Source organism: Dermacentor albipictus, chromosome 6 (assembly GCF_038994185.2).
Source record: "Dermacentor albipictus isolate Rhodes 1998 colony chromosome 6, USDA_Dalb.pri_finalv2, whole genome shotgun sequence".
Lineage (NCBI taxonomy): Eukaryota > Metazoa > Arthropoda > Arachnida > Ixodida > Ixodidae > Dermacentor > Dermacentor albipictus.
In genome coordinates, this window is record NC_091826.1 from 95717068 (window position 1) to 95732916 (window position 15849).

At 47.4% G+C, this 15849-nt stretch overlaps 1 protein-coding gene across 5 annotated transcripts in view; it reads right to left on the bottom strand.

Annotated features, from left to right (window-relative positions):
- Positions 1–15849, bottom strand: part of LOC135907494 (calcium-activated chloride channel regulator 1-like) — a 158352-nt gene that overhangs the window by 61189 nt on the left and 81314 nt on the right. For 4 of the 5 annotated variants that reach the window (XM_065439194.2, XM_065439193.2, XM_065439191.2 and 1 more), the window contains 2 exons: positions 9880–9994; positions 3893–4120 (listed from right to left, as the gene is read on the bottom strand). In XM_065439194.2, the coding sequence (XP_065295266.1) occupies positions 3893–4120; positions 9880–9994 (343 nt within the window). The remainder of the gene's footprint in view (positions 1–3892; positions 4121–9879; positions 9995–15849) is intronic. The other variant, XM_070520899.1, reaches the window with a different exon arrangement.

Here is a 15849-nt window from a genome sequence, read left to right on the forward strand (position 1 = left end):
ACGTTACACGGCCACGCAAGAAGCTTTATTATGCGCAATTACACCCATGCTCTCCGGCAGGTGCGAGTAGCCAGCGTCTCAGCGATTGGCGACAGCTATCTTTTATTCCTTTGAGAACGGGGCAGCCTGCGGCTATTCCGAAGAAAATTCAGTTTTGTTCGGCATAGTAATGCGTCTTTATCGCGTACACGTCACTTTGGCGCGGTGAGTTTGTGCGGTTTTGTGACGTAGCTTGACAGGCAGGTGAAGTGGGTGCAGCCCGAAAACGTTTTACCAATAGCCGAGGGCTAATGGCGAAAATAGGTCGAATCAGAAATAACTGTTTTTCTTTTTGCTGTCAAATCATGCATAATCAGTGTGTACACATCATATCAGATGGGGAGGTATCGCGGCTTTTGTGACGTCGCGCGACAGACAGTCGAATTGGGCGTGGTCGAAAAACGTTTTTGACCAATCGTGGAGGGCTGATAGCAGAATTGGAATAGAAAAGTTTGGAATAGTTTTACGCAATAGCACCCCTAGTCTTAATGAGCGTGCTCGACTAAGCACATTCCTAATCGTAACACGCAACATCGATGCTTCGAGCAAAATGAGCTTGCGGAAAATTCCTACACCAACACAACAAACCAAATATAGGCGCCTGAGCATTGGTTTTCCTTTCTGCATCCCACAAAACTCCCTATGAACATGCATATAATGCACTACTTTTGCACTAACGACACCTTTATATTTTCCGTTGTTTCCCTGTGTTGTGCGCGAGTTGAACTAGCCATATCAGTAACTAGCCCGCTATCAGAACCTAATTTCTTCAACTTATAGATATGATAAAGTGACTAAAAAATTTATTTTTATTCACAATTATCCCCACGTTAATTTACATGAATTATACCGAAAATTGGTGCTTTTATTCTGTACGTTTATCTTTCTTTAACATTGTTGAATTCACTACCAATATGTAGCCAGTGTACTGAAGACACTACTTTGCATTTTCGATGTCAACTATGAGGAAACAAATATCGTTTTAGATATATACATATACCGTTCATGCTAAATTAGTTTGTATTGAAATAGTTGCACAGATGTACATAATTCATGCTTCATTGTATAAACCAAACTTCGTTAATCATATGTCTGTCTACTATGTCTTAGAAGTGAGAGTGGATATATTGTGGAAATATTGAGACTATAAATAAATAAACAAGTAAATAATCGTTCCATTGTAACAAAGCCGCAGTTTCGCCAGAAAGGTGAAGGATCAGTTGCGACAGCAAATTAGTCGACAGCAATGTGAACTTGTTACCGGCCGTACAGCATGTTACGGCCGTATAAGCTTGAGAACATAGGCGTACTTACACATTTAGAAGCATGCTGTCACGTTCGCAGATGCCAACTTGAAGATATCTCACTCGATGACCGCGGAAATTCACTGTCAAAACGCTGTTAAGCGCGTAAACGTGGCAGCATCAGCGAGCGAATAGACCTTCGTGCAGCCGCTCTTATAAACGCGAAGTACGCCGCGAAAGGACAGTGCAGCAGGGCTTCTGTACTCGTCGCGCATAGGTTTAACGATACAGCAACCCGGCGGCGTGTATGGACAACATATCCTCTTGGCGCAGGGGGGTCAGAGCGGCGCGCCCATTGGCTCTCGCCACAGGCCACTTCCACTATGATGGCGGCACCCCGGGCCACGGCCTCCGACTTTGCCTCTGACATTTAGGTTTATTTACACTCCGACGATAGCCTGCCACCACGCTTAACGCGATGCAGCAGAGGGCACTGACACCCATTTGATTATTGGAGCGCCGAACATTTCCTTTGTGGTGTATCCGAGGAACGTGAAGCAACTTCAAGTGCTTCATGAAATGCCTATCCATCACTGCGCAAGGGTTGTGTGCAGGCCTTTGACAACGCTACGCCAGCCTGTCAAAGACCTGGCGATCCATTTTCAATGACGCTAAAAAAGCACTCGTGTGGAAAGTGGACACGCGCCCCAGGGAGAAGGAAGAAGACGCCGGCTGGATTATGGAGCTATGTTTTGAGGCCACAACAATAACGACGACACAGCAAGTTTTTGTTCCAATTCAAAGTGCATATTTTCCAGAACGCTAGTATGGTCAGGTATGTCACGTAAGAGGTGTGGTCAGGCAGCAAGAAAGTACTTATGGATTGACGCACGCATTGAAGGCTTATGGACGCACACCTTCAAGTATATGCGCGATTCTCATTCTGTGTGGCAGTGTACACAGTAAGTCTGTGCGGCGCGGAATTGTTTTGGAAAAGTGCGTGCTCCGCGTAACGTATGCAGCGTTAAGTCTTACCTGATCGTACTAGTGTTCTCGGAAATATACACTTTGAACTGCAACACAAACTTACCGTGTCGTCGATGTTGTTCTGTCATCAACACGTGGCCCCGTGATCACGCTGCCGTCATCTTCCACTTCGATGGCGCCTGTCTGCATTACGCATGTTTTTTCAGCGTCCTTAAAAACGAACCGACGCGGCTTTCGGCAGCGAGGTGTAGTGTTGTCAAATGCCTGTACAGAAGCTTAGCGCAACGTTGCACAGACGCTTCATGATGCATTTCAAGTTGCTTCACGTGCTTTGCATACAGCACAATGCAAGTGATGCGCGCTCCTATCACCAAATCGGTGTAAGTGCACACTGCTGCATCATAGAACTGCATCGCGTTCACCGTGTCGGCAGTCCAGCGGCGGAACGTAAGCAAACCTAAATTGTAGAGTCAACGGCAGAGACCGTGAGGGCCGCCATGCTAGCGGAAGTGGCTTGCGGCGAGAGCCAATAGGCACCCAGCTCTGACTGCACCTCCCCCCCCCCCCCCCCCAATTCCACCGGCGTGTACGGAATATATCTTCAGTACACGCGGCCGGGCGCGCTCGGCCAACCGCGCTGCCCGGAGAAGAACACGCCTTCCCCTTTCTCTACCCTCCCCTGAAGCTCTGAGCGCGATAGAAGGTGACACGCTACCGTTTTGCTTTCCGCGGTTGAGTGCACGAGATTGAGCTGCAATCGCCGGCGCACCATCGCACGCTTTCAACCGCATATACACAATAGCGTGCTAGGCAATGCTTTTATCGCACTTGCACTTTTACGGAACCTCATGGCGACAGCGACGCCGACTGCAGAAATGAGCCTAGGCTGTCCACATAATTGCTATCATAATAATAAGCGCGCTACCATAGGGATCTAACCTTCTGGCACAGACCTTCGCTTTAAGTCAGCTGGCCAGAGTGTTGGGTGCTTGTAGCGTGCTCGTAGTGAAGGAAGGAGTAATTACGCACTGAACTTACTGCTACCTACCGAACATAGGATTAACATAAATATATATAAAGATCCGCCCAAATGCTGTAAAAAGCTATTCCTGGTGCATACCTTGTTATACAGGGTTTCAAAATTGTAACACAGGTGAAATATAGTGTACGAATTCAACCGGGGGCTGTACGACGTGGCAGATGATCTTGAAACTCGGTAAGCAATACAACTGCTGCGCATTGAGACGGAATAATACTGCACAAACAATAGTTCAGAGACCCTAGTTAACCAAGCAAATATGATGGATTTCAGCCGGGTGGCTGTTGGTTTTGGGAAAGCACATTTCTAATCCCCGTGAGGTATACCCAAGAAACCCAATGAGAACTCGTGTATCTGGTCTATTGCGTCAGGTTAGCTACTACATTCCGTACATAGAGGAAGCGTTCGATTTCGTTATTAGTAATTAGAACTAACAGGCCTAAGAAAATGATATTGGTAGTTATCGTTGGACGCAAACGCTGTTAATTTCTATAGGAATGATTAAAAATATCGCTGTTTATATTGGACATTTCCTGCTTGAATTTTGAAAAGACGGGTAATGCAAGACTGCCTAAATGCGTACCTCCAGAGAACGCTGAAGTCCACACCCAATGCAGGTACGGGCCACCGCCGACATGTTCTTTACAGCATCTCGAAAGCCTTCTACCGTTTGGTGATTGACAGCCATCATGGGGTGCAGGACCTTCGCGGCGGTGCTGAACGTGACGATGGCGAGCTGCACAAAGTCGTCGAGCAAAGTCGGGAGGAAGTCGTCGAGAACATCTTTTAGGGTTTCCAGTCTTTTGTGTTCCTGCAACGTAGACGACATTAAATGCAGAAATTGTCCGGCATACGCGGTCGTCTAGGAGGGCGGTACATAATTGATTTAATTTGATTGGGCATCACTATTGCAACAGAAAGTTCCCTACAAAATAAAAAAAGCGGGGACAGGTCGTGCGGCTTATTGAGAAGCACTAAAGGCACCTCCACATGTAGCTCTAAAGGCAGTTATACACCAATAAAGTCACCAACCTTTGCAGTCCGTGAAGACGGTCAAACGGCGAAGCTGTGTTAGTTACGCCGAGTGGAGCACAATGCAAGTAAAACTTCGCAAGCAGTCTATGCTCTATATATTTTGTTTCACCATTATTTAGGCGCATTTTCGGTTTTGCGTGCATCGCGTGGTGAGAATACATTAGGAGTTCTTTTTTTTTAAGGTTCTCCCAGTGCTTTTTTTGCGCGTGAGGTTTCTGCAGCGCACAGCTCTGTACCGACCCTACGATGAGGAACTCGTTCACGAGTCAATTCTCGCTGACGCTCGCGGTAGGCAGCTTTTTCCTGAGGAGTACGCCCTACTCGTCGCCTTTCCATAGCTTTAGCTGCGATGGAATGTGTGGAACCCCTAATCCAAAGCTCCTTGTAGTGGGCGCAAGATTCACCACTGGAGATGCGGGTGCGGCAATTGTTTTGATGTTTGACGTCTTTGTGCTTCTTAATGAGGTCGCTTCTTAATGAGGCGACGGAGAGAACGACGTAAGTGACGGTGTCACCGCAGTCTGCTGCTGTCGTTTGCGTTCGACCTCTCACTTTGCTCTGTGGCGTGGTTAGCAGCATCCGTGCGGTATTGTCGTTTGAGAATGTTCAAAATTAAATGACTGCAAAATTAAATCTATCCGTCACGTAAGACAATGAATGGCTCATACACCCGGTATACGCGGCCTCCCCATGACAACAACAGCGAAACTCTATGCTGCAGTGACGACGACGCTCGATTCCTTGCTGCTGATGATGATAGGTTTAGCGAACTCGGACAACAACGGCACAGGGACCAAATAAAGGGCTTCTTTGTAACGCAAGGAGAAATCACACGTCCAGAACAGCGCAATCAACTTCGATGTCAGTACCTCAATAGAAAAAACTAGGGGAGACAAAATTTAGGGCAAATTTAATTTTTTTTTACTCTATACGTTGTCTGCTAACACTGAGAAGAATTTTACATGACTGTTTTTCCAGAAAAAGAACACGCTACACAATAACGTAAACTTCATTCATTCCCACGAAACAGTGAACAGGCATAATTCACAACTTAGCCCGAAAATGAGAGCAAGGACCTGTCAATGTAGCCCCCTGGCGATGCACTGTTCAGCGACCTCTGGGCCTCGTACCCACTACCTCGATATGAGCTGTAGACGACGTCATGGGCACAATTTTAGGCAGCGGTGTTTATTTAACGTGCCCCTTAGGAATAGTCGAGAGTTCTTGCCTTCTGAAGAGTGCCCTGTGCCATGAGACTCCTGCACCCATCACGGGGGCTCGCCATCAATCACGTCGGCGCACGGGAAAGGGACACCGTAAGCAAATGTATTTGAAACGACCTTATTATGATGTCTATAGAAATGACATGGTGGTTTCGGCATGCTAACCTTTACAATTTCAATTAGACTTGGCTACGCCACTGACAAGACAATAAAGTATATTTCCCTGAAATATTTAGGAAATACAGTAAATACTCCACTCGTTGAATGATATATGTAACCAATCATGTGCGCTATCTTCTGCTGGTGTCCAGAAACCCTAGTTCATTCTGCATCAACAGCAATTATTGAAACACATTTGATTCAACCTTTGTAATGCCATGAGACTCGGCTCGATTAGGGTACAGGATTCTGCCTTGTAATCTTCTTTTGATGGTCGCTTCTAACGCGCTTCGTGCTTACGCTTTATTTTGCACCATGAGATATTTTTCTGGGAAACCTTTCTGTGAGGTGTGCGGTTTGTGAATTTTGAATCTTTTAGAGCGTGACACCACATCGAAGGCGACAGAGAATTTCCTTTTTTATATCGCAGTGAATTATTAGCCTACAGCTGCACCACTCTGTAAGCTTCCGCGGAACTGCGTAAAGTGTTTTAGGCAAGACCAAAGCTCACACCTTTTTTTTTCGCAGAGTTATCGGGTGGGTAACTGAGCGCCAGAAAACTGCGTGCTCACTCCTTTATTTATTCCTAGGGTGGTTCAGTTAGGCCGATGTGCCCGCGTAGACGCTACTGTGACCAACATTACTAGACTAGCTTCAGTTGTAAAACTCTCCGCCCGCGCGCTTACAGCCGGTGTCGCCACTTCTGTGACAGCCGCCGGATGGCAGCGCCGTTCCATCGGGCTCCACTGCAGACGCCTCGCCGCAGCCTTCAGCCCGTGCGGACGGGCAGTTTGCGCGTGTTTTACGCTCGCTGGCGTTCTCCCTTGTCCGAATTAGTGATACCATGAGAAAGCGGTATCCACCTACAGCAATAAGATTTATCGGGCCAGTTGGTTCATACTGTAATAAGGGTAAAATGCACGAAAGAAAGAAACGCATAGAGCGAAGCGCAGAAGCTGTGTTTTTTCCTGCCGTCTTAACGTTTCGCGCAGTTTAGGCTCAGAAGCCTGAACATTTGGCCAAAGTGTATGATTAGGATGATCTTCATCCCCACCGAGGCTTCTCGCCACGCCAAAGAAGCGCAACAAAAAGAAAGATGAGGTCAGTCTTTGAACACACAAGCCACACACACACACACAAAAAAATATCATCTGCTCTTCCACTCCGTGAAGATGGTTAACCAGCGAAGCTGAAACGTGCGGCCCGTGTTTATCACTGGGTTAATCTAGAGGATTCAGTAAAGTATTTCTGAATTATGCGGTAACACACACAATCGGCTGCGACGGAGAGAACGACGTCACTGACGATATGCCCGTAGTCCGCCGTTGTCGCTTGCGTTCGATGTCTCGAGTTTGCTCGGAGGCGTGATTAGCTGCTTTCGCCCGATTTGCGATTATTCAAAATTAAGTTTCTTCAGAAATTAAATCTATCCGTTACGTAAGACAATGAGTGGCTCATACTGCCTTAAGCAATGGCCCCTCCCACCGTAAACGCGGCCTCCCCATTACGATGACAGAAGTGAAATTCTACGCTGGAATGATGAACGGCAACGCAGCCAGCTGTGGAAGACGACGATGAACGTAGGAGCAGTGGCACGAGCGCGTGTGCCGGTCGGCACAAGGAATAGCCGAATTCATGGCCGTGGTGCTAGCATTACGCAAATTAGGACCATCAATTACGTCAGCCGTGATAGTTACTGATTCTTTATCATTGTGCTCATCCCTTACTGCTTCTAGTGATTCTCGCGTGATGAGGACATTTCAATCATTGGTACCTGGTTACTTGAGAAGCGTGCGTTTGATTTGGGTGCCCGGCCAGAAAGGACTAATCATTAATGAAATTGCAGACTCTCTAGCCAAGGCATCGATAAGTGGCCCGATTCTTCCTTGCTGCCCTTTGACTGCTTATGTAACTGCAGCTAGATTTCGCAGGAGTATCATTATACAGTCAGTATCAGGCTCCGAAATTACTAACTCTGTGGAGTACGGACATCTCCTGCACCCTGGGAACAGAGATTTTTGCCGAACACGGAAAATTGAAGTGTCCATCACGAAGCTGCGCTGCCGTATAACTGCATTGAACTTCTACCTCCACAGGTCTGGTCGGGTCCCCTCACCACTATGCTCATTCTGTGGCGAAGCGGAGACAATCGACCATTTCTTGTTGTCTTGCAGACGTTTTTCTATTATAAGAAAACGACTATTCGAAATCCCGCTTCGCTCTATTGGTCTGACTTTATCAGTGCCTGTGATCCTATCTTTTGGAGCTTCCATTGTTGGGTTCAGCAACAGAAATGTTTGCTTGGCGATCCAAAATTACCTCATTGAAACTAATCGATTTCCATGTTGGATTGATCGTTCTCCCTCCCAACCATAGCTTTCTTTTATTTCTTATCTTTTATTAATTGTTATTATTATTATTATTGTTATCTTATACCCGGTTTTCATCTGATTATTTCTTTTTTTCTCCAAACACAAAACGTTTACTTTTAAACTCACACGCCCAAATTGTTAACTCCCTTATTATCATCATTATTTTAGGCACCTAATTAAACCGCCCGATTCTTGGCCAATCCCCCACTGTGGGTATGTGCCACGGCCACTCAGGACAACAACAACAACAACAACAACAGAATCGCTCTGTTCCACGCCGAGCGAAGCGTCGCATTGCTGGCGGCACAGAAAAAGCGGCGCGCCGAACTGTCGACATCGTTCCGATAGCCGCCTATGCAGCCAGGTGCGCAGCACGTCGGCATCGTCTGCTTACATTAACGCGATAGCGTTAAGGAGCTCGTGTCGCAGAAAAGCCGGTGTCGTCGGCGTCGGTGTCGGGTGTCGGCGTCGGCGGCGTTGACCGTGAGCGATAAATCACGGCAGGCGCTTCATAAATAAAAAGCAACTTCCAAGATTGGCCCGGTGGGAATCGAACCCGGGTCTCCGGAGTGTGAGACGGAGACGCTACCACTCAGCCACGAGTTCGATGCTTCCAAGCGGTGCAAACGCGCCTCTAGTGAATGCGGTGTTGCCTTCGAAACGAGCCGTGGAAAGTTATACTGCGGTGTATATCGGTAATTATGAACATGTAACGTACAGAAGTCACAATTACACGAGTTGCGAAGTGCGTTTCCGCTGCATTTCTTCTGCGCTTTCCGCACACGCAGAGCCATCTTGCGGCAAACACAGAAGACCCCCTCCTCTCAATGTACGGCGCTGCCCCGACAGGAGGCGCGCCGCGCGCGCATTGGGACCGCTGCCAGGCGCGTCGCGGGACTCCCTCTCCCCTGACGACGCTTCGCCGTGCTCCCGGTTTAGATTACTATCTATCTCTCTGCCCGTGCCGATCACGACGTTTGGCTGGCGTAGATCGTTTCCCCTCCGAGACACCGAGTTCTTTGGTTCGTTTCGTTCGCTCAGGCGCACGTTTCGTTGCCGCGCCGAACGCTGCGTTGCTCGACGCTCACCGCGTGATAGGTGGGCGCTAAGTCCGATGTGGGGCGCATCGTAAGTGATTGCTGTGCCGTAGCGCATTGTCTTATACCCCTGGGCGGGTCGACGGGAACGCTGTCGCGTCCCACTCTTGAAGGCGAAGCTTAAGCGTCCTCCAATTTTTCTCAACAAACTCGGCGAAAGCTACAGTTTCGCGGATTACATGCTTGCTAAAATTCGCCTTCAACAACGAACCACACAATACGCTGCACCGCGCGCTTAATCCGGCCCGCCCGCGTAGCCGGCTAGTGAGGAAGTGAAGCCGGGCGCGACTGCAGCGCCACGAAGGCGCGGGCGGGTGGCGGTTCCGCGCAACGGCGCCGAGTTTTAAAACTGAAGCTAGTCTAGTAACGTTGACTGTGACAGCCTTAAGAAGAAAAGGTTACCGTATCGCGGCTCTAGCACGGTAGTTTACTGCCCCTTTTGTGAGGTACAGGCATGATACCAAGGACTCCGCTTTACGCATACTCAAAAAACAAGATTGCCTAATAAACAAGGCTATTCGAGCTTATATTTCCGCAGAATATTTCATGATGTGAAATTACTGACCAGTAATCGCTTAACCTAGCTAGAATGTCACTTGAAGAATTCGAACTCGTTTCTTTCCATTGGCGCAATATTCTTAAAAGTTACTATTATGAAATAGTGCAGGAAGCAAAAGCTCTCACCTTCATACTCGTGGAAAGGTCAAGGACCAGGACAGCTCGCAGGCTCGTTCCAGGTTTCTGCTGAATTTCGTCAAATTCCACCAAGACGGCCTTGGACATGTTGGGTGGAGGAAGACTGAAGGCAACGATGAAAGCACAGCGCCCCGGTCACTTGACAATAATAGATGTCGACATTGTAAAAATGGGATAACAGCCAGCAAAGGTTAAGGCAGGTGAGTATATGAGTAGTGCCACATGCATTGTGGCCATCATGGAGAGCGATTTTTTTTGCGAACCCTCAGTGTGACTGATTATGACCATGACTATGATTTACTGGCTGATACTGATTTATGCTGCTGCTCCCTCGCCGGGAAGGTCACACATATGAACACATCACCTTTTCTCACGATATTTCCAGGTGTCATGGCTGCAGGCATTGTTTTCTATGGAATGACGCAGTGATGTAAAAAAATTATCCCTATATATGTTCTTCGATCAAATATACGTCATCAACAGCGCGATTCCTCCAATAAGGGAAACATTTCTATGCCAACTTTCCTAAGGTTGGGGGTTTGGTGTACCTCCATTGGCAGTGTATCGCCGAGTAAACTGGTGTAGCGTACTACTCATTATTTTCAGGATCAGCCAGCTTCTAGGCTGCGTGCCGGCCCTTGATACAGCACTGTCTATATGGTAATCATGTGCTTCGATTTAGGCTCCCTAGCAAATAGTGTCATAATAAAGGGAACCGATCAAGGAGACAGTATAATTGACAGTCGCATGGTTCAGGAGGTGGGGATGAACAAGTCTGGTCATCTTCAGTGGCAGGCAGGTAATCGTGACGGTGAGGAACGCTGTGCAGAATGTAATCAGTTATATTGCCTTTATTACACTGCTAGACAAAGGATTTGTGTTTCTGATACTTGAACGCTTTGAGTTTCATTCGACTCTATTCCTTTTCTTTTATTCAAGGAGGGAGAGGCGGCGCGACAGCTATTTTTCACTGAACAGCTAGACGCAGGCAAACACCCCTTTCAATAACAGCGATGCACAGTTTGACATCGAAAACATGATTCGGACACGTATCTAATGAGCAGTGATGTACTAATATATAAGAGCATTTAATGTTACCTACAGACACTTAGCTTACAAGTTAGCGCGAAAAATGATGACACTGCAAATATAATGTTACGTGCGAAAATACAGAGATGAAAGAGGCTATATACGGGCTATATACAGGCTATTTACACTTGAACCATGTAGCGTTCCTAGTTAAAGGACACAATAAACGGTAAGTATTGCTATGGAACTGGCGTCCATCTTGTCTACCCTTTTATTCTAACTTCCTTCTTCTGTTCTCCTGAACCCAGACTCCTGCGCGTCTTCATCTTCTATTCCAAGGCTCATACCGCTTCACCCTTCCAGGTTTCTAACCCCTCCTAGGGTAATATTTGAAAACATTTCCAATCGAAGCACATTGAACTGAGCCACGTTCGCCAATGTACCACACAGTCTTCAATATTCCTTTCTGAGTGGCTGCCTTTGTCACAGAGTAACGACCATAAAATTTGGCAAGGGATTCCCTTACTCCTTTCCTAACTAGAATGAGGTCGGTGACTTGAATGTCTGGGATATCTGAGCAATGTCTCTTGTGAAAATTTTTTTCATTCGTTTATGGTACCTGTGCTCCTGCGATTTCTGTTTCCTCTCCTCGACGATCTTGAGATTTTCCCCAGTTCACGGTCCGCCTGAGGAATAGGGGTTTCTCCTGAAGAAGCGAATTGCGGGCTGCATCCCAAGCCACTGGTGTAGGAGCGATTGTGATGTATTACAGCTGCTTCTAAAGAGCATTTCCAACCACCAGGGAAACTATCGTACGTCCTGATGTATTGTTTCTCATCTCGTAGAGCACGCTCTGCAAGCCCATTCGCTGCAGGATGCTATGGCGCACAGAATTGCATTGATATATTGTGGTCTCGAGCCCATCTTGCTAGCTTTTCACTCTTGAACGCTGGAGCGTTGTCACATACAATCGTCCTGGTTGTCTTAAAGATATCCCGTTCGAGAAGGGCGATGACACTATTCGCATCTTCTTTTCCTGCCCATGCCACGACCATCCTGGTGCATTCATCTATGGCCAGAAGAAAAGCTTGCGATTTTCGGACTCCTTCTCGTTCCTTATTTAGCTCGGCGAAATCCAGGTGTATAACTTTAAAAAGGCACGTTCGACTGGCAAGGTATTATGGTGTCCGTAGGCTGCTTATATTTCACTTTGTTGACTTGACGAATGTGGCATGAAGGAACGTATCGATTTACGTCTTCTTTCATGTGAGGCCACGTAAATCGCTTGACTTGCTTGTTGTAGGTGCGCCAAAATCCGTCGTGTCCTCCAGATTCTGGGCGATCGCGGTACAAATAAAGCACCCTGGAAACCAGAGTTGGCGGGACTTGATAGCGACCTTCCATAAAAATCAGTTGTTCAGTGCCTTCCCACAATTTAATTTCATTGATTTCTTCCGATTGTTCGTTGTTGGCCTCTATCATCAGTCTAGACAACGCATCTGCAGCAGTCAAAAGGGGTCCAGGTCTGTGGGAGATGGTGAAATCGAACTGCTGCAAATAGTTCACCCATCTGGCGATACGTCCCTTAGGTTGGGTCATATTCAAGTGGTGAGTGAGGGCCTGGTGATCGGTGAACAAAGCAAATTACGCACCTTCTATGTACGTACGGAAGTACTGAATTGCTTTAAGGACTGCAAGAGCTTCCTTTTCAGTAGTGGTGCAGTTGACTTGAGGTGGCTTGAGAGTGTAGATGTAGTAACCTACTACGTGTCGCTTTTCGCGGCCGGATGCTTCTGGACATTTCTGGTACAAGACTGCACCTGTCCCACAGTGTAAGGCGTCGGTATTCAGTTCAAAAGGTAAAGTGAAATCTGGTATGCGTAGAATAGGGTCAGCAGAGATTCTGTGCACCAGATCACGGTAGACTCTCTCACATTCCTCATCCCACTCAAATGAAACTTCTTTCTGCCTTAGGCGCGTGAGGCATCTTGCTTTGATGGGAAAGTCTTTTATGAAGGGTCTGAAATGTCCTGCTAATCCCAAAAACGCACGCAATGAGTGGACGTCATAAAGTTTTACCAGCTGGGATACCCTCTCGACGGACTGTTGTTTCGTGCTTTTGGTAGTCCCATCAAAGATACTTCAAAGAAACACAACTTTTCTTTGAAAGAACGCACTTTTCATAAAAATAACCTTGAGGTATGCCAAGCTCAAGGCATTTAATACCTCGGACAGGTGTTCCTGATGCTCCGCCTCTGTTTTGGAGATGACGATAATATCATCTATGTACACGTTACAAAAGACATCTAGGAAAGGCTTCAGGACTTCATTCATAAGCTCCTGTAACCATGCTAGTGAGTTTTTCCAACCGAAAGGAAGCCGGTTATACTCGTACAGGTCGAAGGGCGTGATAAAAGTAGTGCACATTTTTGTTTCTTCGGTTAGCGGGATCTGCCAGAAACCTTTGCACAAGTCAATACGTGAAAAATATCGGCTACCACCGGTCTCCTCTATAATCGTGTCTATCTTCGGCATGGGAAATGGTATAAGTTCTGTCTGTCGGTTGAGAACCCTGTATTCTGTGCACAGTCTGAAAGTTCCATCTTCTTTCGGCGCAATAGTTATGGGAGAGGCGAAGGGTGACACCGAAGGCCGGATTATATTGGCGTCTAGCATCTCGTGCAATTCCTTCTTCAACCATATCTTGCGCTCTCTTGACATGCTGTAAGGTGATTTCCAGATGACGGTCTTGTCGGTTAGTTCGAAAGGCACCTTTTGTGACGTCATCGCTGGTGGATAGCTTCCTATGCATACCAGTTCAGGATAGGTCGTTGCAATATCCTCCGCGCACTTTACATCATGCAGGTCATCTTTTCTATCCGGCCGTGTCTCTTGCCTTGATAGTCCTTCCACTAAAACCGCATCGTCCCAGTATACGTTGATTTTTACTTTCTTTATATCTGGTCTGTATAGCAGAAAGTCATACGTCACCCCCTCCATCACCAGTACTTCACTCTCTATTTCATGACCTTGGAACTCGATGTTTAACGAGACCCATTGATTATGCATTGTCACTTTTCCATCGTAACCTTGCACCCGTAGTACTCTTCCACTATGCAGGTGACTTGCATCTACCAGCTTGGCAATAATTATAGACACAGAACCACCGCTGTCAACCAAAGCCATCATATGTCGGTTTCCCACTTTGACAGGGATGTGAAGTAGGCTAGAGCAAGTTAAATAAAGTCTCAGTTGTGGTCATCGGGTCGGACTGATCACCCTTGTTAATCAGTTTTTTGTCGTCGGAGCCTCTTCAGCGTCCGAAACCTGAGGGACAGGGTCACTTTTGACGTTATTCACCCGAGCTCTGGGAGCGCGCCAACCCAACTTCTCTGTGCCGCCTGCAAGGCGGCGTCGTTCTCGCTGATTACGGCTTGGCCAATCCGTGCCGGAGAGTGTGAAGGGACTGCTTGAGGTAGCGCTTATATTTTCTTCTGAAGTAAACGGTATGTCGTGAAGCACTCCAGGAGCCCGTCCATAGTTTTAGGTGACTGTATTTTCACTTGCTTCAAGACTTGCCCGCGCAGTCCGTGCATTATTAGTGCTACTACGGCAGAAGGAGGAAGCATATAGGCTCGGCCAGCTTTAAAAGGCGGCGTTTTTCAAAGAAATACTCGATGAGGGAGCCTTGCTTTAATTTGAAATTAAGCGCGGCGTCCCACCTTTGCACAGCGTTGCTTCGGAATGTCGTCAAGAATTTTTCTTTCCACCGATTTCAAGAGTTGCCAGCCTCTTCAATAATGTGCAAATCATACCACTTCCGTGCAACACCGCTTAAGTAACTACGCATGTTACTAATCTTGTCCTGATTAGAGTGCCAATTGTTCTTCCCAGCGGCATATTCATAGAATTCAAGCCAACCTTCTGGCCTTGAAGACATGCCATCGAACGCATCGGGTTCAACAAATTTAGTCACCGGCTTCTCAGAGCTTAAAGAGCTTATAAGCGATGTCACCAGCTGGTTTTGTTGCGAAATCTGTTCTTGTTGTAGCCGAATAGCTTTCAAAGCGAGGCTCACCTCTTCCGTCGACGACTGTGATCCAGAGTCCTTTCGACGCATCGGTTGAAGAACTAATTCGTCGAAGATCGCCAGACGCAATTTCACTTTCACCGCATCCCGCCGACGTAGTTCATCATTGTCCATGGAAGCCTTCTCTAAAACCAGGTTCACGAGCTCTGCCAAGTTGAGTTCGCGAGGTAGTTCACCCGCTGGTTCATCTTCAGCCTGGTATCTCGAAAAAAATGATCTTCTCTGCGGAGGTCTCCTCAAGGAAAAATGTCACCCACATGTTGGAGTCCGCTGTTGGCTGCGCCAAAATAATGTAGCATTCCTAATTAAAAGACACAATAGATGGAAAGTATTGCTATGGAACTGGCGTCCATCTTGTCCACCCTTTTATTCTCACTTCTTTCTTCCCTTCTGCTGAGCCCAGACTCCTGCGCGTCTTCATCTTCTATTCCAAGGCTCCTACCGCTCCAAGCCATACCGCCAGGCCGACAATCGCTCGCGCCAAGGGCACAGACCCACTTCCACGTCGTTCTCGCGGCGGGTCGTCCCTCGAGAATCGCTCGATGATATCGTAATACTACCCCCCGGCGGCAAATGCGCCGTCACGGTGCTATTAAACATCCAAGGCGCGGGGAGAGCTGTAGTGTTTGAGTAGGGCGACGTGGACAATGTCACTGGTTGTCACAGTGGAGGACGTAGTGGGCGTGGCTAGAATGATTTCGTAGGTGACATCGGTCACTTGGCGAAGCACGCGATATGGGCCTGTGTAGCAGGAAAGCAGTTTTTCACAAAGGTCAACCTTACGCGATGGTGACGAAAGCAACACGAGGGTGCCGGGCGCAAAATGGACATCACGGTGA